This window comes from Natator depressus, chromosome 3, assembly GCF_965152275.1.
Source record: "Natator depressus isolate rNatDep1 chromosome 3, rNatDep2.hap1, whole genome shotgun sequence".
Lineage (NCBI taxonomy): Eukaryota > Metazoa > Chordata > Testudines > Cheloniidae > Natator > Natator depressus.
In genome coordinates, this window is record NC_134236.1 from 68080429 (window position 1) to 68107744 (window position 27316).

At 46.2% G+C, this 27316-nt stretch overlaps 1 protein-coding gene across 1 annotated transcript; it reads right to left on the reverse strand.

Moving 5' to 3' along the window:
• Window positions 1–259: 259 nt before the first annotated feature.
• Window positions 260–16266, reverse strand: CGA (glycoprotein hormones, alpha polypeptide). The gene is made up of 4 exons (XM_074946869.1): window positions 16166–16266; window positions 5401–5507; window positions 2338–2522; window positions 260–337 (listed from the first exon to the last, which is right to left on the reverse strand). Exons 2-4 carry the CDS (start codon window positions 5498–5500, stop codon window positions 260–262), a joined length of 363 nt encoding a protein of 120 aa, XP_074802970.1. The 5' UTR covers window positions 5501–5507; window positions 16166–16266.
• Window positions 16267–27316: the final 11050 nt, after the last annotated feature.

Sequence of the window (27316 nt, forward strand, 5' to 3'; positions counted from 1 at the left end):
TTAATTCACACTTTATTTAAAAATGGATCAAGCTTTTTTTGTCATGCAAAGTGCTATATTTCACTCCTAATGGAAATAATTAAACTTGGTTAAATACGTGATGAAGTAAAGAGGAGATAAACAGCTGTACATCTCATCAGATCGTACACTAAAATGCCCTGATTGGAAAACCTAATATTTTAAATAGAGGTGCTATAAAAGCTGAAAAACAAACAATTCCATTCATTGTCATCCGTGGTCACTATCGATGGGACAGGCTTTAAGATTTATGATAGTAGCAGGTACTGCAATGACAGTCTGTGTGGTTCTCTATCTTCACGTTGTCCTTAAGGGAAATCTTTTAAAAAGAAACACACACAAAATTACAATTAACTACATTGCTAAAACAAAATTCTTCATGCAAAGTGTTTCTGAAGCCTTTCTTTTTTCAACTAGGTACCGTACAAATGTCTTTTGAGATATAGGTATCAAAATGGCACCTGAATCCTGTGTAGTATTACACTGGTTTTCTATAGCTCAGAGCCACAAAGCCTGAAGGCAAGGTTTTCAAAAGCACTTAGTGATTTTGAGTGCCTAACCTGGCACATAGAATCATAGAATCATAGAATATCAGGGTTGGAAGGGACCTCAGGAGGTCATCTAGTCCAACCCCCTGCTCAAAGCAGGACCAATCCCCAACTAAATCATCCCAGCCAGGGCTTAGTCAAGCCTGACCTTAAAAATCTCTAAGGAAGGAGATTCCACCACCTCCCTAGGTAACGCATTCCAGTGTTTCACCACCCTCCTAGTGAAAAAGTTTTTCCTAATATCCAACCTAAACCTCCCCCACTGCAACTTGAGACCATTACTCCTTGTTCTGTCATCTGCTACCACTGAGAACAGTCTAGATCCATCCTCTTTGGAACCCCCTTTCAGGTAGTTGAAAGCAGCTATCAAATCCCCCCTCATTCTTCTCTTCTGCAGACTGAACAATCCCAGTTCCCTCAGCCTCTCCTCATAAATCATGTGTTCCAGTCCCCTAATCATTTTTGTTGCCCTCTGCTGGACATTTTTCAATTTTTCCACATCCTTCTTGTAGTGTGGGGCCCAAAACTGGACACACTACTCCAGATGAGGCCTCACCAATGTCGAATAGAGGAGAACGATCACGTCCCTCGATCTGCTGGCAATGCCCCTACTTATACATCCCAAAATGCCATTGGCCTTCTTGGCAACAAGGGCACACTGTTGACTCATACCCAGCTTCTCGTCCACTGTAACCCCTAGGTCATTTTCTGCAGAACTGCTGCCTAGCCATTCGGTCCCTAGTCTGTAGTGGTGCATGGGATTCTTCCGTCCTAAGTGCAGGACTCTGCACTTGTCCTTGTTGAACCTCATCCGATTTCTTAGAGGGGCCTGTGTTTCAGACACTGTCAAGCATCCACGCTCTGAAATTTCAGGCCCCTTTACGGTATCTGAAGGTGGCCCTCCAAGCATGGAGACATTCAGAACAACTAGTCATGAAAAAAAAAATCTTGGCCAAAGTATATTGGCTGAATGGGAGCAAGGATAATCTGGGTGAACTAGAGCAGTGGTTTTCAACCAGGGGTACCACTCCTCCATTCCTCCCTTGATGACCCTAAAACCACCTCCATGTTTGCCTATGTGGAGCTGGCACAGAGGCTGGCTATGCTGTGCACAGTGGGTGTGCAGTTCTGCCACATGCCCACTATCCAGCCATTGTGGACTCACTGGATTGGTGGCTTTACACAGGCCCACACCCCTGGGTGAATTTAAGGTTGTGTTCTATGGAAATGGGTTACAAATTAATAGGGGTAGGTGAAAAACAGGCTTCATTGGAGGTATACTGACACTATTTTTTACCCTACCTTAATAATCATTTCTTGTCCTGACCAGTCTCCGTGCTGCTCAGAAGGGTTCTTGCCAATGCAGTGAATAGGCAAGGGAAATCACACCAAACAGAGTCAAACACCAATTGAGTGGTATTTAGGGAGATATTGCATGTCGAGGGGAATTTCCAAAAAAAATAACCTGGGGGAAGGGCAAAAATTCAGGGCCAGACCTTCAGAAGGTATAAATCAGTGCAGTACTATAGAAATCAGTGGAGCGCCCACAATTTATTCACACCAGCTGAGGATCCGGCCTTCCATGTTTATCTAATGTTTAACATGCTAATTTCTTTAAAAGAATAGAAATCAGACGCTCAGAACGTAAGAATCTAGGATTTTTTCCTCAAATGGTGGTTAAATGCCCTACGGCAGGAACTTGCTCTGCTCTATTCATTGATTTATGTCATATCATAAAACAAGCTTAAACAGGATTCGGTCTTGTCCTCACCTTTGTAAAGGTTTTTGCTACACAGCATGTTGCCTCTGATGTAATGTTCTTTGGAACCAGCATTGTCTTCTTTGATCTCATGGGAGTGGGATAAGCCCTGGAGAAACAGCACCCTGTGCACTGGTAAATGGGAGCTCCTGGCTTTGAGAAGAACCTGTTCTCCCCTAGTTTGCATTCTGGACAACCTACCACAAATACATAAGTAACAGAAACTATAAACAAGCCACTGAAATGTTTCCCTATATGCCATAGCCGATTTGAAGTTAGATTTTTATTTTCACTAACAGACCAAAAAAAAAGCACAACATGGGTTACGCCGCTGGTCATCCCCAGTTATCATCTAACAACAGAAAGAAGGATTTTCTCTGTTAAGGGTTTGGAGCTCTGGAATACCCACAACTAGCAAGGCTACATTCATGGCATCTTTCCAGCTGAGACGCAAACATTTATTGCTACTTTTCCATGTTTCTCGTTAATTTTCTTTTGTAGGGTTGGGTTGTAGGTGAATATATATAGTTGTCATCCCTAAAAACTTGTTAGTGGCTAAACAGTATTATCACAGTATTTGCAGTATTCTTTAGACATTCCCCGTGATAAGAGATTAAGTTATCTAAGACAATAGGGAACAGTTTTTATCACTGTTGCCAAGGTTTTTCAAAAGTGATTGGTGTTACTGGGTGTCTCCATTGTTACATGTCTAACCTGAGATTCATCAAAAGAACCTGATTTTCAGAGAGCAGATGCTCCCCACTTTTTAAAAGTCAAGCCCCTTTAAGCATATCAAGTTGGGCACCCAAAAATTGAGGCACCCATAATCCCTAGTAACAGGAGTATGAGTTTAAGGTTAAGCATGTGCTTAAGTGCTTTCTTGAGCAGGGATTAACTCAATCATGTGCCTAAAATTAAGCAGGTACTTAGGTTCCTTGCTGAAATGGGATCTCATTTGAGATGATCCTCCTTGCCAGTCATGAGTACTGTGTTCACCCCAGTTTGAAGTCAATGGGACTTAAGCATATGCTTAACATTGAGCATGTTTATAAGTGTTGTTCTGAATTTGGCCTTTGATTAATCAGGGCATAAACATACCACATATTGTACAGAAAAAATATTTTACAAATGTTGTAGAGAATTTTAAATTTTTTATTGGGTCTTATTTTTATAATCTTCCCTATGTAAAGTCCAGAGGCCAGGTTCCGTGCTGCACAAGTATCTAAGAACTGCAGTACAGAGCTCACAGCCCAGGAAGTAGCACAGCAGGGGGGTCTGTTTAAGTTACAGCTGCCTCCTCAGGCTTCCCTATGATCTCCATAACACTGCGCTGCATGCTGTGACCCTGCCCCGACACATTCCTCCCACATTGGTTATGTCCACACTGCACACCAAGCCTCGGCCCTGACTCAGGATTAAGCTAACGCCCCTCTTCCGTTCACACACAAATCAGTCTGACTCAGATCAGCAAGCACTCAGGACCCAAGTCGTAAGATCCTGCTGGAGGAGGGTGGGGGTGGGGTCAGAGCCCAAGTCCTGCTGGGACTCAGGTTAAAGCACTATTATTTTGCAGTGTAGACGCAGCTCAAGCCACAGACCTGAGTCAGAAGGGCTGTGTAATGCAGTACAGACACGTTATCACAGTTCTGTGAGACTCGAATACAGCAACTGTAAAACCAGGTTTACAATGCAGTGTGGACACTCAAGTATGAGCTTGGAAACACCAAGTCCATAAACCCAGGTCCCATAAACCTGGGCTTAGTGTGCAGTGTAGTCATACCCTCTCAGCCCCTCCCTCAACATGGCCTTTACACCAGGGTGTGTGAGCAAGCTTTGGGAGACAGCCTTACTGCTGTCTTCCATAATGCCTTTGCCGGGGACTCTTCTACAAGGCTCCTTGGGCCTTTTTACAAGGTATCTGTCATTTTACACAGCATAAGGGCCAGAGCAGGGGTAAGGATCTCACCCGGGGTGCGTTAGTTAGCGTGAGATCAACTGCACAGGACTCGGGGGAGAGAAAAAATGATAACAAATTTAAAATACTCTAAAACTGACCTAAAATATATATTTCTTTAAAATATAATGACTTCTATAAAATCCACTATCCCAGGCTCTACGAGGCGTAGACGCATATGCTGTGTGTTATCAAGAGAAGCAAGGCTCTTCTCTTTCTAATGTTATAAAGCTGCCATTTGTAGCCCTGAAGGGTCACAAATAAACTTTCAACTTGGTCTGGTTCAGGGATTAATATTACTCCCCAGCACCTGAGGGCAGTGTCATTTGGGGGGAAATCCCACGTTTGGGAAAAATCCTGCATTTGGGGGAAGAAAAGGAAATATTTTATGGCAGACCGGCTTAGGGGGTGTTTTTTAATAATGATAGCAGCTTAAAGCTTCTTATAAGTTTGGAATGATAGAAATTGTCCTAATAGAGCAGGATTAGTAGGGAGAGTGCAGGTGAAGTGGGCAAACGTCATATGTGTGGGATGGAGAGACTGGGTTGGGTTTCACAAAATGAAAAACATGATGGAGGGTATGTCTACACAACAGAGATTACATGTGCCAGCATAGCCCCATAGGGTTGAAGTAGCCTACATGGACGGAAGGGATGTAGGAACACAACTCGTTAGCTGTGGTGACGGAAGTCCTCTTCTGTCCACATAGCTGTGTCTACACTGAGAGTTATGCTTGCATAGCTACCTCAGTCAGGTGTGTGTGGGGGGGGGGGTTTGACCCATGTAGCTATGCCGATGTAGCTTTTCAGTGTAGACCAGGCCCAAGTTGCAGCTGAACAAAGAGAATTTTCTGTTTGTAAAACTCTGAACTGAACAATGTGGTAAGAGATGTCTCAGTGTTAGATGCAATGTAAATAGTGGCATTTAAATGAATATGTAATATATCACTACAGCATTATATTTTCATTTCATGTTCATATTACAGTCTAGCGTGCCAAGAAATGTATCTGGCAGATAAGATTTATGACCACAGTATACAATGAGTGGAAATTTAATTAATGTTTTTATTGATACACATCTTATGTTTGTATTGTCATTGCTGAATGTTAAAAGTAGCTCACCCTGCATGAGGAACTCTCCATCTGGAAAAGAATGAAGAATATGCAGAAATACGGACAACATGACTAGAGTGACTCCTGCGTACTTCCCATAGTAATCCATGATTCTTCTGCAAAAAAACAGACAGAAACAAAGGCTTCATCTGACATTCTTGCATTATTGTCATTGGAAACACCATCAACTATAGAGACTATTTAGAATGATGATTAGAAACTGCAAATGTATTGTACTACTGTTCATTTTACAGCCTGACATCATCATCATCATCATCTTAACAATAATAGTTTCTATCTTTGTATTTTTAATACATTTTTCTGGATGTCAACACTAACATAAAATATAAAAGATATAACTGGCTAATATTTATGGTCGGTTCAGGGAAAACAGAGAAGCAACTATTTGTAGTCTGATCAGGATAAGGAACCTTGACAGGATTTTCAGTTAAAATAATTGCATAATTAGCACATGAAATTTCAGGCTACGGGCCCGATTCTCATCCCTCCTCTGACCCCCGTAAGGGCTAGAGCAGCATAAAAGGACCCTCAAAGTCTCGTATCCACCTGGGAGAAGCTTCCCCTGGTGCAGGCACCACAGAAGGCTGCCTCCTGGACACCACAAGCCCAGGCAGAGGTGACACTCAGGGGGTGAGGATGGGAGCAGAAGGGTAGAATGCTGGGGAGGTTGGAGTGGTGTAGTAGGCCGAGATTCCAGGCAGAGTGGCAGAGGGCTGCTGCCTCAATCAGACAGCCCCCAGGGCTCTCAAAGTTATACCAGCAGCTTCTCCAGCCCCCAGAGCAGCTCAGGCTCAGAAGGGGGTAAAGGTAGTTTAAAGCTATTGTCACAGAGTGGCTGGCCCCTGCAGATGAAGCAGGTCTGGCTCCCTTATGCCAGAGCAGATGCTGTCAGTTTGGCCAATTAAGAGGATGGAGCAGCACCCGGGGCTAAAAAAGATCCAGGGGAGCCCTGCGGAAGGTCAGTCAGGAGACTGGAGGAGAAGATCTCCGGGGAAAGCTGCTGAGAACAGAAAGCTCTCTGCAGGCTGTCCCTGGAAAGGGTGGGTAGGGGGGTTATCAGGAAGCCAGTGAAGGAGCTAGCCTCAGTCAAAGCCAGTGGTAGAAGGCAGAAGAGAGCTAGGAAGCCAGTGGAGGGTCTATCCTGTTGACACTCCTGACCCAGAGAGCCATGGAGAAGGCGGGAGAGGGCTGAAGGCAGACAGCAGCAGAGGGAGCTGCCTCCTGGCTCTCAGAGCTGGAAAGCTGAAGCTAGAGGGCCAAAGGGGGCTGAAGACTGGGATTGAGGTGTGGTGAATTTTGCTGGTGCTCTACCTCTACTTGATGGATTGTCTGGACTATGGTTATGGGGCTTAGGTTATGGTTTATGTGCATACGGCTTTCTTTTGTAATAAATTAACCCTACAAGGGCTACTTGTACTTAGAAAGACTGTTGGGACTATTTCTGGGGACTATGAAGGAGAGAAACTGATGCAGGGGCACCTGGCATGCTGCAGACTGCCACAAGAGGGTGCTCCAAATGGGGCTGCCTTGAGATGGCCACCATAACTCCCCTCCCTCTCAGCTGTGAGCACTTTCATACACACAGCACAGAATCTCACCCCAAGTGCTCTTCTTATCTGGCCCGTGGTTTGTTTGGGTTTTTTTAAGCCTTCACTGAGGAGGAAAGAAGCCTCCATTTTCTCTCTATCCTAACTTCAGGTGTGCCATGCTAATAAAGGTTACTCATTTTGGAACAGACAGAATCAGCAGGAAACTTTTTGACAAGTACTGTGGGGTTTCTTGCGTCTTCCTCTGAAGCATCTGCTACTGGCCACTGCTGGAGACCATACTGGACTAGCTGGACCATGGTTCTGATCCAGCATGGCAATTCCTATGACAAAATTCAGACTGACTTTCTCTTGCAGAGCCCAGTCTCAGAGTCGGGGTCATTTGACATGGAAGGGTCCTGCACACGTCTTCAAATGTTAGGTGGACTAAAGATAAGTGTTAAAGTCTTGTGTTAATCTGCACTATACAGTGCTGAACATTTCAGCTATTGTAAATCAGTTGGCCATCTTTCAACACAGATAGCATCTTTAGCATGAGGTGTGCAAACTTTCTTCTCAAACACTAAACTTCCTTATTGCATTGTCAACCAAAATGTGCCCATTCAGCCCAGCTAAATTTACTTTTGTTCCAGCTATCTCAGAAAACAAGCTATAATGGCAATTACCCATTTTAAAATAACTCTCCTAGAATGGATAGACCTAGACCTCACCTTTTGAAGGGAACTGAAGTTATTTATGTCCTGTGCTGAGATAATGGAGTCCATGGAGAAAAGCATTATATAAAGGAGAGCTAAGTACTACATTCTACACCTAATGCAATCTGGTCAGATAGTAAATAAAGGTAGTGCTCTTTTGGTCTAACAGGGCTCAACCATAATTCAGTTTAAGGATTTTATTTCAGGTCTCTTTACAACTGACACACCCAATAGCTTACAACAATGGATCCTTCATTGCCATTGTAGACTGCCCTGTCAGGGGGTTCTGAGTGATTCTTACATCCAAATTATTCCACTGTCGTGTATTCACACTACGGCCCCAATCCTGCAACTGGATCCTCTAGAACAGATGCCTGCAGTTGCACAGAGCCCCACTGACTTTTCTGAGCTAAGCTCAGGCACCGGAGTCTGTGCTAGCAGATCCAGTTGCAGATCACAGTCCAAGCCTGTGAGCTAAATACATACATAATTTTTAAAGAGAAAACCTCACTGTGTAGAGGCAGTAAAAAAAATGTCTAAATCAATTAACTTTTTGTACTTAAACTTTTTCTTTATCAACATTGCTACTAAATTATAATGATCCTTGAGGCAGGGATCATACCAAAAAGTAGCACTGGGACACTAAATTTTAGCTAAAGGGATCTTCTAAAAATACAGAGGCAATCGAAATAACCCTAAAGCCAAAAATGAAGAAATTAAAGCCCTTAGACTTCTCATGCAGGTTACGTAAGCATCCCATAACAGTCACAGAAGGCATGCATAGCCCTAATAGCAGAAAGAAAGTGGGAAAAGAGTATGGGTAAATGACAGGTATCCTCCAGATAATGGCAATCCGAATCTAATGAAGGCACCAGAAAGGAACAAAAATTAAACAGGCAATGTGCAAGGTGGAAATTAGCAGAGTGAAGTGAACTTTGAAGAGCAAATAGTGAAAGACATAAAAACAAATAACAAGAAATTGAAATATAGCTGAAGCAGTGCTCAAAATCATGCAGTAAAATATGTAAAAGCCAGTTTTGAAAAGAGGTAGGATGAGATCTTCATCCCATTCTAGCTCCTTTACACTGTGTAAAAGGGCCAGAGTATCCTAAAAGGGCTCAAAGTTCAGTATCTGGCTGGGTGAGGATTCCGCCTAGCACAGGCATGGCAGAAGAAACTGTAAGGCTGCTTCTTGCAAGCTCTGGCATAAGTGGTGTACCAGGGGTGAGAAGTGTAACAACGTGCCTGGAATTTGGAAGAAGAAGCACAGTTTGCAAGAAGGAAGAGTTTGGAGGAGATGCCACAAGGAAGCCAATCTCTGCACATGGCTAGAATGCTAGACACAGCTGCAGCATTTCTGTAAATAGTATTCTTAATACAGAGCCAGTTTAGTTTTAGAAACATGGAGTCCTCTCATGTTATTACCCAGCATGTGGTACATGAAACATGGTGGCAATGGCCAGTCTACAATAAAAGCATTCTGAGGCCAGAGGCAAATTTGGGCTGTCAATAAAAAAAACCCTGTGAAACAAGAGACATTATCATTTGCAGCTTATAGTAGTTGACATACGGGAGTACCACCCACGGCTGGGCAGCAGGGCAGTGCAAACCATGGATTTGATCACAGTGCAACACCAGAATATCCTCACCATGAAAGAGGAAGGAGAACAGTCATTCTAGCCAGCATTCTAACAGAGTATAAGGACATATTTCAAGGAGATGAACACCGAGGGCAAGCTGAAGTTAGAAATAGACTTGCCAGTGCAGCCCATGAGAGTACCAAATTGTAGAATTGCATCAGCCTTGGTGGAGCCATTGAAGACGAAACTGGCAAGTCTGCAAAGAGCCATTGCTACACCTGTTGAAACTAGTGCAGCATGGGTCAGCAGCCTCGAAATAGTGAGAGAACCTTCAGGTAAAGGGAGGATCTGCATTCATCCAAAACCACTTAACAGAGCACTGAAAGGAAGTCAGTGCCCATCACCAGCCATTGAGGATGTACTACCCAATTTAACTAGTGCAAAAGTGTTCCCTATGTGATGTCAAGAATAGGCTCTGGCATATTGAGCTACATGAGCCACCTGACAACCTTTGCCACACCTTTTGGCAGGTATCACTGGGTACAAATGCCTACGGGCATTAGCCCAGCCCCATAGGTGTTCCAGTGTAAATCAAACCAGACACCAAAGGACTCCTAGGTGTTAAGGCAGTAGTTGATGACATTCAGAGAGGTCAAGGAAGAGCCAATCCAGGACCATTATACCAAGCTGCCACAACACCTGCTCAAGTGCCAGGAGCAGGAAATTAGGCTGAATGTAGACAAGCTGAAGATGAGGAGAACCGGGGTCTGCTACATCAGACATATGTTGATTTCCGTGGCATCTGGCCAACCCCTGGAGAAGTGAGAGACATTAAGGAAATATCCAGACTTGTTGGGATGATGCCAAATTGGTTTGGCCATACTGAATAAATGGTGAGAGCATAACTTGACATGACTTAAACATGGCTGAATGGCTGCAGAGGATCCTGGGAGCAGGTTCCCTTTAAACAGAAGCAAATTTAATAAAGACCTGGCAAAGTCTGCATGTACAATCAATATTGAACCTATTGGTCGGCAAATACGGGCCCATGCAAAAGTAAATATCACATGTATAAAGTTCCAGCAAGGAGCACAGGTCGACCTGGTTGTAGTGACCTTACAGCAAGGACACCATGCAGAGAGCCAGAGTGAATGATTAATGAGTAAGTAAATGTGGGGTGATCTTCATTCGGTACCACCCCTCCAGCCCCTTCTAAAATACTAATGCGTGAAAAAGCAATGCTGCTAGACAGAATAGCCAAAACTCTGCTCTGTGAGCTCGAGTAGGACTGTGAACCAGAGGGGTCTCAAGGCAACCAAGGCCTTGCCTCGAGGGAATCCGAGACAGGCCAGAAGGCTGAGAAGGACAGACCAGGAGGAAAGAAGCTATCTATAACATTGGTAACCACTTTCTCTGTTTGCCAAGCAGGAACTGCGTGAGGCTAGCACAGGGCCTGTTTGTATGTTTGTAAAAGAGAGACTCATTAAGAGGAGTGTATAGCTCTTAAGGTATGGCTCTTAATGTCTAACATAGAAGTTATGTGCTTAATATAACCCTTTACCGCTTATACAATTCCTTCTCAATGAACTGCGATGTACTGAAGATAATTATTGAGGACCTTTTTCACTGGTATGACAGTAACCTGCTCCGCCGGGAGCCAGTAAAAATCCATTTCAGGGGTAGTAGCACCCCCTGTTGTCAAAGGATGTGAAGGGAGTCCACTGATTTACAGGGATAGCCGACTATCTTTCCAGATTCTGTGCACACCTATCAGAAGCCTGTGAACCCTTGACACAGTTGACACACAATGACAGAGCATGGGATGGATCAGAGACCCAATTACAGGCATTTGGAAGAGTACTGAAAATCATAAACAAGGCACCAACCCTAAGCACTACAGTCCTGTGGAGCAGCTAGAGCTACTGTGTGAGGCCTCAGAAGGAAGCCTAGGAGCAGCACCGATGGGCTGCTGGCTTTGCATAGCATTTGCTAGTGGAGCCCTAACAGACCCAAAAATGGGATATGCTCAGATAGCAAAGAAACCAACGGCTGTGCTCTCTGGAATGGAATGATTCTATCAGTTCCCTTTTGGGCACAAGGTGGACATGCAGTCTAATTATAAGCCATCAGAAAGCAACATAAAGAGGCCACTGCTGAGTGCACCCAAGTGACTACAACACATGTTATTGAGACTTCAGCATTATGAGACGAGGATAAGGCACTGTCCAGAAAAGTCCCAATGGGTGGCAGATACACTGAGCAGAGCATACCTTCAAGAGTACAATACAGATGGCTTTATGGAATAGGAGATAGATAGACTATCAACATGCTACAATACTGTCACGCATCTAATGGGAGACTCCAGGCAATCCAACAAAGCACCAGACATGATGAGATGCTGCCAGCAGTGAAACAATTTATTCTCCAGGATTGGCCACATTGCAAGAAACAAGTGCCACCAGACCTTTACTACTGGGTGAGGGACGAGCTGTGTACACAAAATGGGATTTTGCTTACAGGGGACCAAGCAGTAATCCCAGCATATTTAAGAGCTGACATCATGAGATGGTTACACGTGTCACACCTGGGTATAGAAACATGCCTGAGATGAGCCACAGAGTATATCTGCTGGTCAGGCATAAGTGTCCAGTTAAGAACTTTGCCGATCCAGGTGTGCAAAGGTCTGCTCAGAGTACAGTGATCGACAACAAGAGGAGATACTATAGCAGTGGCAGCCACAGCCCTATATACCTTTGCACAGTGTGCATAATTGGCGCTGAGCAGAGACCCAGCAGCCTCTGCCTCCCCTCCCATCCATGCCCAAAACAGCAGAGTCGGCAGCCCTGTGGCAGGGGAGCCGCCACCTGCATAGGGGGCAACAGGCTGCGCTGCCTGCATCCCAGCCCAATTTGGCAGCCCCTGTTGGAGTCCTGGCACTGCTGGCTGGGAAGGGAGGCCCAGACGAGGCAGCAATGGGGAGGGGGGTTGCACCCAGATGCTGGGGCTTTCCATTGGGAGCAGAGGTGCTGGGATAGTACCTCCCTCTGCGCTTCTTCCTGCCCTGGCACTGGGATTGGTGTGTCCCACTGCTTCACTTCCCTAGGGCTGACTGCCTAGTGTGTGCTCTCTGGAATGGAATGATTCTATCATTCATTGATCCCAAACCCTTTAACACAGGGATGGGCAAAATATAGCCCGCGGGCCATGTCCGGCTCATCAGACGTTTTAATCCAGCCCTTGAACTCCCGCCGGGGACCGGGGTCTGGGGCTTGCCCCGCTCCGCACGTGCCGTGGCTCTGCACAGCTCTCAGAAGCAGTGGCATGTCCTCCCCCGCAGCTCCTACACGTAGGGGCAGCCAGGGGGTTCCGCACCAAGGAATTGTGGTCAATGGGAGCTGCAGGGGAGGCGCCTGCGGATGGGGCAGTGCGCAAAGCCGCCTGGCTGCGCCTCCATGTAGGAGCTGGAGGAGGGCCATGCCACTACTTCCGGGACCTGCTTGAGGTAAGCGCTGCCTGCACCCCTGACTTCCGCCCCAACTCCTTGCCCCAGCTCTGATCCCCCTCCCACCCTCTGAACCCCTCATCCCTAGCACCAGAGCCAGAGCCTGCACCCCCAGCCGGAGCAGCCCTCACCCCCTCCTGCACCTCAACCCCAATTTTGTGAGCATTCATGACCCGCCATACAATTTCTGGAGGACGCTCTGAAAAGAATTGTCATCAAGAATCATAGAATATCAGTGTTGGAAGGGACCTCAGAAGGCCATCTAATCCAACCCCCTGCTCAAAACAGGACCAATCCCCAATTTTTGCCCCAGGTCCCTAAATGGCCCCCTCAAGGATTGAACTTACAACCCTGGGTTTAGCAGGCCAGTGCTCAAACCACTGAGCTATCAGTCCCACCCTGCACTCCTGAAGGCTGATTTTGTAAAGTATGGCATACCTGAGACAGGGTGTTCAGACAATGGGCAACAATACTGAATGCAGCAGGATTCAAACAATTCAGTGCCAAATGGGAATGTAAGCACAAGACACCTTCCCCTGGGTCTCACAAAGAAACAGGAAGGCAGAGTCATCAGTAAAGACAGCCAAGAGATTGATGGCAAAGGCAAAATTGACAGGAAGGAATCCCTACTTGGCAATGTTGGACCATTTCAAGACACCCTCCCAGGGACTATATAGCGTAGAGACTGATGGACTACAGAACGAAGACTCTGCTTTTCTTGAGGAGTTCTCTTGTTCCAGCCTAGTGAAGGAATGACAGACAGTACACAGAAGCAGTTAAAAGAATGCCAAACTAGGGAGTCAACTAGCTACACCGAAGGAGCCAAGGACCTGAGACCACTATGCACGAGTGAATGGGTCTGGGTTCAACCATCAAGTAGCAACACAAAACAATTGCAAAAGACAACGGTCCAAGCTGCAGTGGGACACAGGTCATGTGTGATATCTACAGGCTCAGGATAGCAGTGGAGATGAAACTGAAAACAACTGCAGACAGCCTTCACACCCGGACAGACAGGGCCAAGGCAGGAGCAGAAGGACATAGAACAACCCCCAAACTTTAGCTGACCTCATGTAGGATAGTCATCAGAAAAGTGGTTTATGAGTAAGGCTAAGATTTTGTCATGGTTATTTTTAGTAAAAGTCATGGACAGGTCATGGGCAATGAACAAAAATTAACGGAAGCCATGACCTGTCTGTCTGCTCCATGGTTTCCCCTGCCAGCTGCAGCTCCATGGTTTTCCCCTGCCACCGTGGTGACTGGGAGCTGCAGGGGTCTCTTTCTCCTCTCTCTCCACACTCCCCTCGAGGCTGTCCCCAGTCGCTGGAACCCTGAGCAAGGCCCCCTGAGGAGGCTGTCACTTGTCGCTGGAAACCTGCAGGGGACCCTGAGGAGGCTGTCACCTGTCCCCTGTTGCTGGCACCCTGCCAGGGCCCCACTGGCTACCAGCTCCAGTCCTGCAGCCCTAGGGGCTGAAGCAGAAAATGTCACGGAGGTCTCACGAAAATGTCACGGCATGACATAAATTTAGCCTCTTATTTATGAGCAATATGGGAGACAAACTGGACACCATCCAACAGAATGAAGGCAGCAACAGAATGGAAGCAAGTCCTTACCAACAGCAATAACACAATCAAAAAATGGGAGACTGGTTGGAGATCAGCACATTTGAAGGAATATGAAAGCTAATGGGCCACAACAAGCAGGTGGTAAAGGCCAGGTGCCTATGGTGGGCTATGTACTAGTAATTTTTGGTAAATCAGCAAACACTGCTACAAAAGACACACAATAACAACAATTGTTAAAAGGAAAGATTTAGCAACCAGCATGGAACTTAGAGGCAGGAGCACAGACTGCAGGAGGAAAGAGTTGGGAGAAAACACTAGGAAGCCGGTCTGCATATACATGGCTTGAATGCTAGTTGCAGCATCCCTTTAAATTGACTCTTTATTAAGGGAATTATTTCATTTTAGAAACATGATGGAGTCCTCTCAGTTTATTACCCAGCATGCAGTACATGAAACAGGAGGGTGTGTTGGGAGTGGGGCCTGTGCTCTGCTCCTTAATCAGAAGCGGTCTCCCTATGAATGCTTCTGCTTAGTGTCCTCAGTCTCACACAGGGTGACCAGATGTCCTGATTTTATAGGGACAGTCCCGATATTTGGTGCTTTTTCTTATATAGGCATCTATTATCTCCCACCCCCTGTCCTTGATTTTTCACACTTGCTATCTGGTCACCCTGGTATCACACTATTTGCCCAATTGCAGTTTCTTCAGCTTCATCCATCTCCACCATTGGATACTGCAGAAGAATGCCCAGTAATAAGCCTATGTATCAGCATAGGGCCACCTGGCCAGAGGCTCACACCAGTATCTTGGTGAAGCTTTCAGCCAAGGAGAGTAAAACCCAGGACTTGAACTCCTCACAGAAGAACATTGAACTGCATGATGGTTGTCTCAGCAATTTTGGCTGATCACGGGATTAGGCAGACTAGACAGCAGTGCAGGGAGAAGATAAAGGGGCTCAAGGTGAAGTATTGGAAAACCAAGGATAAGAATAAGAAATTCAATACTGCCCCGACAACCAGTATGTTTAGTGATTAAATGGACCATTTTCTGAACAGCAGTGTAAGCATGGAGCCCCATTTCTGCATGGACTCATTTATGGAGCTGGAACGGATGTAGGCTCAGAACTTGGATGTCTGTGAAGACACAAAAACACACACACACACCCTCAGAGAGGTGAGTGGACCCCAGCTTCAGAAAGATGTGCAGCATCAAATCACAGGCTTTCTTTCCTGATCTGGACCATGAAGAGCAGAGTGGGGTGGAAGGTCTCCTCACAGAAGAACAAGGGGATGACACAGCCTCCCAGTCAGGTAATGTGGGTGCAGCCATCTTTATTATGAAGGATATTACAAAATATTTGGGTGGGGTTTACCCTATAATCCTAGCTGCTGCTTCAGTTTGGGGCAATTGCTGTGCCATTATGCTTCTCCAACCCACACTCACCCCCTTTCCCTCCCCTTGCCCTCTCCCCCATCTATGCTGCTTAAAATGGCAGACAAGCAGAGAAGAAAAAACTGCAAACCGTCAGTTTACAATGACTGAATGCAGTAGCACTGTAAGCTGCCAGTTTGTACGCCCACCCTCTTTCCCAAAACTACATTTTTACCTTCCAATTCTCCCAAAAATTAGCTCACCATTTCTTTTCCTGATAACATATCAGAGTTCAGACCCAAGAGCTGAATAAAGTTCTGGGACCAAGCTCTCTTCTCATTTGTATTGGTACAATCCTAAGAGAAAGAAGCCTCAGAACTGACCCAACATTTTAGGTTAATCGTCACCGATGAGAATGTTGAGTAAAAAGCGAATGTCTAGAAAAATATATCAACTTTTCCTCGTCCATAGCAATGGGAAAAGAATTACCTTATTTCAATGTATTCAGTGCGGTCAGAGTAGTTGATGTAGAATCTGAAGGATGGTTTTAGTTTCTGTGTGGTGTCCCTGAAGCTTATATGTACCTTTCTGTCACTGTGGTAAGAAAAATTGTACCTTTCTTTTATACCATTAAAGTTAGATTGCACTCTCCCGCCTACATATAAGCCATATGGCACAGGATCAACACAGGATCAACTGTGCATTCTTCCTAATGACTGAACATTACTTGATGTAATTACCATTAAATCATTTTGATCTTATCTCAAACCCACTCTCACAGATCACTTTTTTTCCTTATACAATGCAAGAAAGGTCAGCTGGTGGGCCCAACACTCAGTTCTGTTCACCATGTGATTTTTCTCAGGGACCTTTATATCTAGCCTCTTGCAATTTGCTACAGTTTTCAGTAAACACAATTCTTTCTAAGAAAACAGAAGATTAGCTGAGATTTTCCTACAGCTTTTTAAACTGTGCAGGGAATTATTTTTTAAAGGGCATAAAAAATTTCCAAATTTGTGATCTTATTTTACTAGAGAATAATAAAATAAAAACCAAGAAGACCGATACAAATGTTAAAAAGAATAATCTGTTTCTGAACTAAATACCAGGGCATAGAGAAATGTTGCCTGATTTTTAGGAGATTTTGTAGGAGCGATTAGTACTTTTCCAAAAGGGACAGGAGTTGGAGAAAAAGTTAGAATGGAGTCAGTATCACGCATAGAAGACAGGCAAGAAAACTCACTGTTGGCAGGAGCAAGCAGCTGCCTGCTTAAGATCTCTGGACGACCATAACTCAGCCCATGGTCGATTGTTGGATTGAATCAGGGAGTTGGAAAGTATTTGTGATAGGCTAAAGGTTACAGAATAAATGAATGGATGAATGTAACAGGATTACCTATTCTGAGGATAAAAAGATTTTTTTTGATGAGATTGTTTCTAGAACTATCTATATGTAATAATATGTCAAAACATGTATTTTCAGGTTTCAGAGTAACAGCCGTGTTAGTCTGTATTCGCAAAAAGAAAAGGAGTACTTGTGGCACCTTAGAGACTAACCAATTTATTTGAGCATGAGCTTTCGTGAGCTACAGCTCACTTCATCGGATGCATACTGTGGAAACTGCAGAAGACATTATATACACAGAGACCATGAAACAATACCTCCTCCCACCCCACTCTCCTGCTGGTAATAGCTTATCTAAAGTGATCATCAAGTTGGGCCATTTCCAGCACAAATCCAGGTTTTCTCACCCTCCGCCCCCCCCCCCCCAAGAACACTATCCCCGATAATGTCACGGCTAACCTGGTGGCTGAACTTTGTGACTTTGTCCTTACCCATAACTATTTTACATTTGGGGACAATGTATACCTTCAGATCAGCGGCACTGCTATGGGTACCCGCGTGGCCCCACAGTATGCCAACATTTTTATGGCTGATTTAGAACAACGCTTCCTCAGCTCTCGTCCCCTAACGCCCCTACTCTACTTGCGCTATATTGATGACATCTTCATCATCTGGACCCATGGAAAAGAAGCCCTTGAGGAATTCCACCATGATTTCAACAATTTCCATCCCACCATCAACCTCAGCCTGGTCCAGTCCACACAAGAGATCCACTTCCTGGACACTACAGTGCTAATAAACAATGGTCACATAAACACCACCCTATACCGGAAACCTACTGACCGCTATTCCTACCTACATGCCTCCAGCTTTCACCCTGACCACACCACACGATCCATCGTCTACAGCCAAGCTCTGTGATACAACCGCATTTGCTCCAACCCCTCAGACAGAGACAAACACCTACAAGATCTCTATCAAGCATTCTTACAACTACAATACCCACCTGCGGAAGTGAAGAAACAGATTGATAGAGCCAGAAGAGTTCCCAGAAGTCACCTACTACAGGACAGGCCTAACAAAGAAAATAACAGAACGCCACTAGCCGTCACCTTCAGCCCCCAACTAAAACCTCTCCAACGCATCATCAAGGATCTACAACCTATCCTGAAGGATGACCCAACACTCTCACAAATCTTGGGAGACAGGCCAATCCTTGCCTACAGACAGCCCCCCAACCTGAAGCAAATACTCACCAACAACCACATACCACACAACAGAACCACTAACCCAGGAACCTATCCTTGCAACAAAGCCCGTTGCCAACTGTGCCCACATATCTATTCAGGGGACACCATCACAGGGCCTAATAACATCAGCCACACTATCAGAGGCTCGTTCACCTGCACATCCACCAATGTGATATATGCCATCATGTGCCAGCAATGCCCCCCTGCCATGTACATTGGTCAAACTGGACAGTCTCTACGTAAAAGAATAAATGGACACAAATCAGATGTCAAGAATTATAACATTCATAAACCAGTCGGAGAACACTTCAATCTCTCTGGTCACGCAATCACAGACATGAAGGTCGCTATCTTACAACAAAAAAACTTCAAATCCAGACTCCAGCGAGAAACTGCTGAATTGGAATTCATTTGCAAATTGGATACTATTAATTTAGGCTTAAATAGAGACTGGGAGTGGCTAAGTCATTATGCAAGGTAGCCTATTTCCCCTTGTTTTTTCCTACCCCCCCCCCCCCGACGTTCTGGTTAAACTTGGATTTATGCTGGAAATGGCCCACCTTGATTGTCATGCACATTGTGGGGAGAGTGGTCAGTTTGGATGAGCTATTGCCAGCAGGAGAGTGAGTTTGTGTGTGGGGGGGGGAGGGGTGAGAAAACCTGGATTTGTGCTGGAAATGGCCCACCTTGATTATCATGCACATTGTAGGGAGAGTGGTCACTTTGGATAAGCTATTACCAGCAGGAGAGTGAGTTTGTGTGTGTGTGTTTTTTTGGAAAAAGGCGGGGGGGGGGGTGAGAAAACCTGGATTTGTGCTGGAAATGGCCCACCTTGATTATCATACACATTGTGAAGAGAGTGGTCACTTTGGATGGGCTATTATCAGCAGGAGAGTGAGTTTGTGTGGGGGGGGGCGGAGGGTGAGAAAACCTGGATTTGTGCTGGAAATGGCCCAACTTGATGATCACTTTAGATAAGCTACCAGCAGGAGAGTGGGGTGGGAGGAGGTATTGTTTCATGGTCTCTGTGTATATAATGTCTTCTGCAGTTTCCACAGTATGCATCCGATGAAGTGAGCTGTAGCTCACGAAAGCTCATGCTCAAATAAATTGGTTAGTCTCTAAGGTGCCACAAGTACTCCTTTTCTTTTCATGTATTTTCAGTCCACTGAAACATGTCATGTCCTTTGTTATAATTTAAGACATGACCCTGCAAACTCATTCAAAACTCCCATTGAAATTCATGGCAAATTTGAATACGTAAAGTCTGCAGGATTAGGGGTAAAATTTTCAAAAGCATCTAAATGACTTAGAAGTGTAAGTACTGTTTTCAGAAATGACTTAGAGCAGGATTTTTGAATATATTTAGTCACCTAAAGATGCAGATAGGCACCTAATGGGATTTTAAAAGTACTTAGTTTCCCAACCTCCCACTGATGGGAGTTAAGCACCTATGCACTTCTGAAATCTCACTAGGGCTCAAATTGTTAACAGTATGTAGGCATTGCAAGGCCTTGAGTGCAGGGGACTGGACTAGATGACCTCCTGAGATCCCTTCCAGTCCTACACTTCTATGATTCTAAGTGACTTAGACTGTGAAGTCCCATTTTCAAAAGTGACTTAGACACTTAGGAGTTTACTTTGCATTGAAAGTCATTGGGATTTAGGAGACGCTCATCAGTTAGGCAACTCAATGCTTTTTAAAATCTCACTAGGCACCTAAGTCACTTTCGAAAATAGGACTTCACCTTCTAAGTCACTTAGGCCTTGCAACACTGAGTGGAGCAATGCCTACGTACCATTAAAAGTGCCTATCTGCATTGTTACAGACTAAATACCTTTTAAAATCTGGGCTTCAGTGCCTGAAACACGTTTGAAAATGGGACTTAGGTTCCTAAGTCACTTAGGCATTTTTGAAAATTTTATCCTACCTCTATAGTTTGATTCTTAAAATTCTAAATCTGTTGAGTTGCATGTGTCTATTTCCATTGTATTCATTTCCTGCCCCTCTCGCCACCTCTCTTTTTAATAACAAAAAACACTAATTTGAGATTTGAAACGTACTGGTAAAAAAATTGTTTTAAAATTCCCATAAAAGATAGAAGTATAATATTGTGTGTAATTTAAAGCAAAAGTAATGAAAACTGCTAAGGATGTAGTATATGTGTGACTGAGCCTACTCTCCATGATGTCTTGTTACCATGATTGCATAGTAGTCCCTCAAATGACTCAACCAGGAGCTCTCTTGCAGTGTTCTCAACCAGGGATCCGCGGCTGGAACCCAGAGACCGAGCCTGGGCCCCCCTCCACTGCACAGCTGAAGCCAGGAGCCACGGGGCTGAACCCCTCTCTGCTCTGCTCTGGCACTGTAGTTGCTGCCCCTCCCCAAAGTGCCAGAGCAGAGCAGTCCCGAGGCCAGCTCCACATGGTCTCAAGTTGCAGTGGGGGAGGTTTAGGTTGGATATTAGGAAACACTATTTCACTAGGAGGGTGGTGAAGCACTGGAATGCGTTACCTAGGGAGGTGGTGGAATCTCCTTCCTTAGATATTTTTAAGGCCTGGCTTGACAAAGCCCTGGCTGAGACGATTTAGTTGGGGATCGGTCCTGCTTTGAGCAGGGGGTTGGACTCGATGACCTCCTAAGGTCCCTTCCAACCCTGATATTCTATGATTCTATGAATAATGACCCCCCTCCCCACTTCCTCCTCTCCCTGTCCCCGAGGCCCCGCCCCTTGGCCAGATTGGAGGCGGGAAGTCAGAGTCGGGCAGTGTGGGGAGCTGCTGCTCTGGCTGGTGCCATGGAGCGGGCAGCCATAGCATTCCGTCTCTTACTGCTTGTGCCCCGGGGTTGAGGCTGCTCCTCAGCTCACGCAGACAGTACGAGCTGCACAGGCAGGGGGACACGGCTCTGTGGACAGCAGAGCCCTTGGGGAGCAGTGACCACAGTGACCTCCTGACGCACAGCCCCTAGCTACCCCCTCCCTGCACCCTGAGCTACCCCTTTGCCCACACACAGCCCCTAGCTACCCCCCTCCCCGCACCCTGAGCTACCCCCGTTTCTGCACACAGCCCCTAGCTACCCCCTCCCTGCACCCTGAGCTACCCCTTTGCCCACACACAGCCCCTAGCTACCCCCTGCCTGCACCCTGAGCTACCCCCGTTTCCGCACACAGCCCCTAGCTACCCCCTCCCTGCACCCTGAGCTACCCCCGTTTCCACACACAGTCCTAGCTACCCCCTGCCTGCACCCTGAGCTACCCCTTTGCCCGCACACAGCCCCTAGCTACCTCCTCCCCGCACCCTGAGCTACCCCTGTTTCTGCACACAGCCCCTAGCTACCCCCTCCCTGCACCCTGAGCTACCCCTTTGCCCACACACAGCCCCTAGCTACCCCCTGCCTGCACCCTGAGCTACCCCTGTTTCCGCACACAGCCCCTAGCTACCCCCTCCCTGCACCCTGAGCTACCCCCGTTTCCACACACAGTCCTAGCTACCCCCTGCCTGCACCCTGAGCTACCCCTTTGCCCGCACACAGCCCCTAGCTACCTCCTCCCCGCACCCTGAGCTACCCCTGTTTCTGCACACAGCCCCTAGCTACCCCCTCCCTGCACCCTGAGCTACCCCTTTGCCCACACACAGCCCCTAGCTACCCCCTGCCTGCACCCTGAGCTACCCCTGTTTCCGCACACAGCCCCTAGCTACCCCCTCCCTGCACCCTGAGCTACCCCCGTTTCCACACACAGTCCTAGCTACCCCCTGCCTGAACCCTGAGCTACCCCTTTGCCCGCACACAGCCCCTAGCTACCTCCTCCCCGCACCCTGAGCTACCCCCATTTCCGCACACAGCCCCTAGCTACCCCCTCCCTGCACCCTGAGCTACCCCCGTTTCCGCACACAGTCCTAGCTACCCCTCCCTGCACCCTGAGCTACCCCTTTGCCCACACACAGCCCCAGCTACCCCCTCTCCCCGCACCCTGAGCTACCCCCGTTTCTGCACACAGCCCCTAGCTACCCCCTCCCTGCACCCTGAGCTACCCCTTTGCCCGCACACAGCCCCTAGCTACCTCCTCCCCGCACCCTGAGCTACCCCTTTGCCCACACATAGCCCCTGGCTACCCCTCTCCCCGCACCCTGAGCTACCCCCGTTTCCGCACACAGTCCTAGCTACCCCCTGCCTGCACCCTGAGCTACCCCTTTGCCCACACACAGCCCCTAGCTACCCCCCTCCCCGCACCCTGAGCTACCCCCATTTCCGCACACAGTCCTAGCTACCCCCTGCCTGCACCCTGAGCTACCCCTTTGCCCACACACAGCCCCTAGCTACCCCCTCCCCGCACTATGAGCTACCCCCGTTTCCGCACACAGCCCCTAGCTACCCCCCTCCCCGCACCCTGAGCTACCCCCGTTTCCGCACACAGTCCTAGCTACCCCCTGCCTACACCCTGAGCTACCCCTTTGCCCGCACACAGCCCCTAGCTACCCCCTTCCCCGCACCCTGAGCTACCCCCGTTTCCGCACACAGTCCTAGCTACCTCCTGCCTGCACCCTGAGCTACCCCTTTGCCCACACACAGCCCCTAGCTACCTCCTCCCCGCACCCTGAGCTACCCCCGTTTCCGCACACAGCCCCTAGCTACCCCCCTCCCTGCACCCTGAGCTACCCCTTTGCCCACACACAGCCCCTAGCTACCCCCCTCCCCGCACCCTGAGCTACCCCCGTTTCCGCACACAGCCCCTAGCTATCCCCTGCCTACACCCTGAGCTACCCCCCCTGCCCACACTCAGCCCCTAGCTACCTCCTCCCTGTACCCTGAGCAGTTTTCAAACTTTTTGAGCTGAACCCCCACCACACACAAACCAGACAGGCTGGGTGGTCTGCTGAGGTGAGTCAGTTGGTGGAGGTGGTGCTGCCTTCCTGGACACTGCCGTGTGGAGCTGACCCAAGCACCTGCCAGCCCCTGCCCCCCAAAATAGAAGTTGACACTATGCCTATGCCCGAGGGCCCCCCCTCCCCCGGCCCAAAGCCCTGAGTCTCCCTCTTTGCCCGCTGGGCCCTGGAGTTTTTATAGCATGTTGAGGGGCACCTCAGAAAGAAAAAGGTTGAGACCCCCTGCTCTATTGGAGACCTAGCTTGAGTCTGAGTAAAGCTTTTCAAAAGACAGACAACTATCTCCACAGTCAGGGGAACACATATTGTCCGATGTATTCACTTTTTGACCTTTGTGAACATTGTGTACTGTGGTGTATAATCTGGTAAAAAAGACAGATTGGATTAAATACTTTTTTATTGAAGAATTCAAGATAGACTGCTGTAAATGCTACTTCCACTCCACTGAGAAACAGAAAGATGGCCTAGGACCTGATTCTCCTTTCACTAGAATGAATCAGGAATATTCTTTTGAAGTCAACAGAATTTACACTCGTATAAAAGATAGCAAAAAAAAAAAGCCCGTACTTTTAATAAGGATTTTTTGCTTTAGCAAATCCATATCTCCAACTGAAACATACTTGGCCAAATCTGGTCTGTTACATCAATGAAAGTGAGAGCAGAATTTGACCCACTCTTCTGAAAATGTGACATTTTTGTTTAATTTATTACACAGTGCAAATTTGAATCATTTAATGAGATTCTCATAACAAATTGCAAACTTGGGTCCTCTAATAAGCTTTTCTTGCACTCAGGTAGTACCGTGATAGGGGTCATATAAGTATTGAGATAAAAAGATATGTGAGCATTTGTACCATATTTTACCATCAAATATGCTTTGTAGAGCTCATGTTTTTTGCCATTTATGAGCAGAACGAAGCCATATTCTGAGGTGGAGAAAGGGGGAATTGCTGGATCTTTAAATTCCTATTATTCTGCAATCTTCCTCAATTAGATTTGGACTCTCATTAAGTTACAATTAACATTGTAGGTATTACACCTCCAGCCTTCGCCCATACATTTCTTCCTTGCTCTGTATGTGTGTTTGAATTCTCACAAGAGTCCACGCAAATTGTTCCGTTTTACTGATATATGTTCCATACACAATTCACTGGGGTTGCAAGTATTTAAACATCTCCCTTCCAGGAATAAGCTCTGTTCCCTTAAGACAACAGCTGAAATAGAGCCTGTGTCTCCCCCATGACTGTAAAAAACAGGAGGCATCCAGCTGAGCTTCTAGGGACAGAGAAGAAGGGGGGAAGGACAACAGGCCCCTCCTCAGCCAGGCAGAAAGTGGGCAGGATCAAGCAGGAGCAGAGGGATCAGCCAGACACAATTCTTCCCAGCTATGTGTAGCCACCTACAAGCGGAGAAATGAAGAGAACAGCTGAGTCCAATTTTATAAGGGCTATTGTTGGGCCTAATTGAGATAGACTAATAGGGAAGTCTTTGTTCACCTGTGGGCTGTTTGGACTTTGCTTGCAGTTATAAAAGCCTTTCTTTAGGTGCTCAGGGAGAGATAAAAGCCTGTGAGTGTGTGGCTAAGGAAATAATAGTCCTTTGAAGTATTTCCTCCAGGAGCGCTTTACTTCTGTTTTTGTCTACAAAGGCATTCCCCAGAAGCATTTCCCTTGCAGGGATCTTATCTAGAGAGAGATTCACCAGAGGTTTTTTCTCCCTCCCAGCCACTTTGTAAAGGAATTTAATAACAGTACACTATTTTTGATGGGTTTAAAGGTATATTGTATATGATTTTTGTGCTCTGTGACATTTTTTTTACACAGCACTGACTGGTCATAGCCTTGGGATTTACCCTCTGCCATGCTGCAGAATCAGGCTATCAAAGGGGCTGTTTCTGCTGGGGAGCTAGGGAGGATCATCATTTGACGTAGTCATTTTCCAATGTGGTGAAGCTGGCTGTTTCCCCCTCCTATGACATACTATGGCTTTTTGCTCCTTTGGAGGGGCTTCTCCCGCGTATCTCCTTCTATCTGGCTTTCTTTAGGAAGGAGGGTACTGTTCTTCTTCCCTACCCCTGCCAGCTGCTATCTCAGACCCCCAGTTTGTAGATCAGTCTGGGGCTTAGGTATAAGAAAATGTCCAGACGCCTACCGTGAGGCAGCAGTGTGCATGCCAGATGCAGAAAGTTAGGCACCTAGGGAACTTTTGCAGCAGAAATGTAGGCACCGAGTGAACTGACGTGCTTACAGTGTTAGGCAGCAGCCAAATGGGGGTTTTCTGGATCACGGGGGACCTAAAACTGGGACTTAAGCACCTAAGTTCTCTTGTGGATGTTGACCAGAGTGCGTATCCTGTCTTCCCCTCCCCATAAGCAGTTACAGGGAGTAGGCTGCTGCCTGATCCTGCCTCTTCCCACATCTCTCAGCTGGATGAAGGCCTCTTTCTCCTTTGCTGCTCAGCAGAAATCTAGGACACCTCTCAGATAGTCTCAGCAGGGTATGGGACTTAGAATGGTCCCAAGGGCCCTGAATCTCCCTGCCCCAGAAAATTAAACTCTTCTATTTAAAAAAAAAAAAGCAACCTCTTAATCCCAGATTTGATTTTAGGATGGATTTAAGTGATTCTTGTAGAATAAAAATCAACTCAAATTTCAGAATTTTCTCCAAATGCTGCCAAAATTAAGCCTTTAGTGTATGTATAGATTCAGAAAAGAACACACCAATCTCCTAGTCACTCTATTCTTTCATAACCCTAAAACCAGACTCACTTTCTTTCCTCGTGATTTCATAATATACCTTTGGCTTCCTTTCACATGTTCTTGTTTCCCTTTTCTCTTATAACCTCACATAGGTCCCACCACTCGGAAGATCCTGATGCAGGATCCAACAACTCTGGTAGTGTCTCTACTGGATTTTGATTCCCACTCCATTCATTTCGTGTGTAATCTGGTGCATAATGCACTTCTGAGTGCTTCTATGGCCATGGAACCTTCCAAATGCTAGAAGTTGCAGTGAATAGATGTAGCCAGGCTATCAGAATTGCTGAAGCTTGGTGGCAGTAAAAGGGCCTGCAGACTGGGTTGAGGTTAGCCCATAGTATATTGGAGGATCCCTGGGAGAAAGATGGGGATCCATGGAGAGGAAAGGAGCTGAGAATTCTTTTATGTTGCAGATACAAAAACAGATGGGGCTTGTTTGGGGGAGCTCTGAGGAGAGATGAAAGAAATCTCCTTCAATAAATTCACAAGGAGGAAGAGGACTTCTGATGAAGAAAACAAAGAGATGGATTCTAAAATGGTTCAGAAATATCCAGATAGTTGGATTATTTTCTGAGCGTCTCCACATTTTTCAGGTTTGATCTTCACCATTGCAGTTCTTATCCAGGTGGTAAACAAAGGAAGACCAACATGAAGATGTATAACTGTTTACTTGCTTTATAGGGAGGTCACCAGTGATTCAGTGGGCACACGGAAAAGAATATACATGAAAAAATGGAAGACACAAATATGGAGCATTATAAAATGAATTAATAAGCCGTGTTTGGATGAAATAGATTGCAAAAATACTATATGATATTTCCCAGGTTTATTCAACTTATTGTCTAATATTCTCACTGAAGCAACTTCCTTGGACCCATCCTACTCCCACTGAAATCAACACGAGTTTTGCCATTGATTTCAAAGGAAATTGAATCAGGCCTTTTAAGATTAGCTATTATGCCTCTCAAGCTTCAGCCAAACATTGATTTTTCAGAAAGAAGATGACTGTTAATACTTAGTGTGGGTAGAGAATTGACTGCTAAGCCATTTCTGTTTTAAAACCAAAGTGTAAAGGGAAAGAAAAACACCAGTTTTCAGAGTAACAGCCGTGTTAGTCTGTATTCGCAAAAAGAAAAGGAGTACTTGTGGCACCTTAGAGACTAACCAATTTATTTGAGCATGAGCTTTCGTGAGCTACAGCATCCGATGAAGTGAGCTGTAGCTCACGAAAGCTCATACTCAAATAAATTGGTTAGTCTCTAAGGTGCCACAAGTACTCCTTTTCTTTTTGCAAAAACACCAGTTTGGATCTTAAGAAAAGGCACCTAAATACTACAGTTGTTGACATATTAGAAATATGTACAATAATAATTATTATAGCAAAGGCACCATGCCAGCTA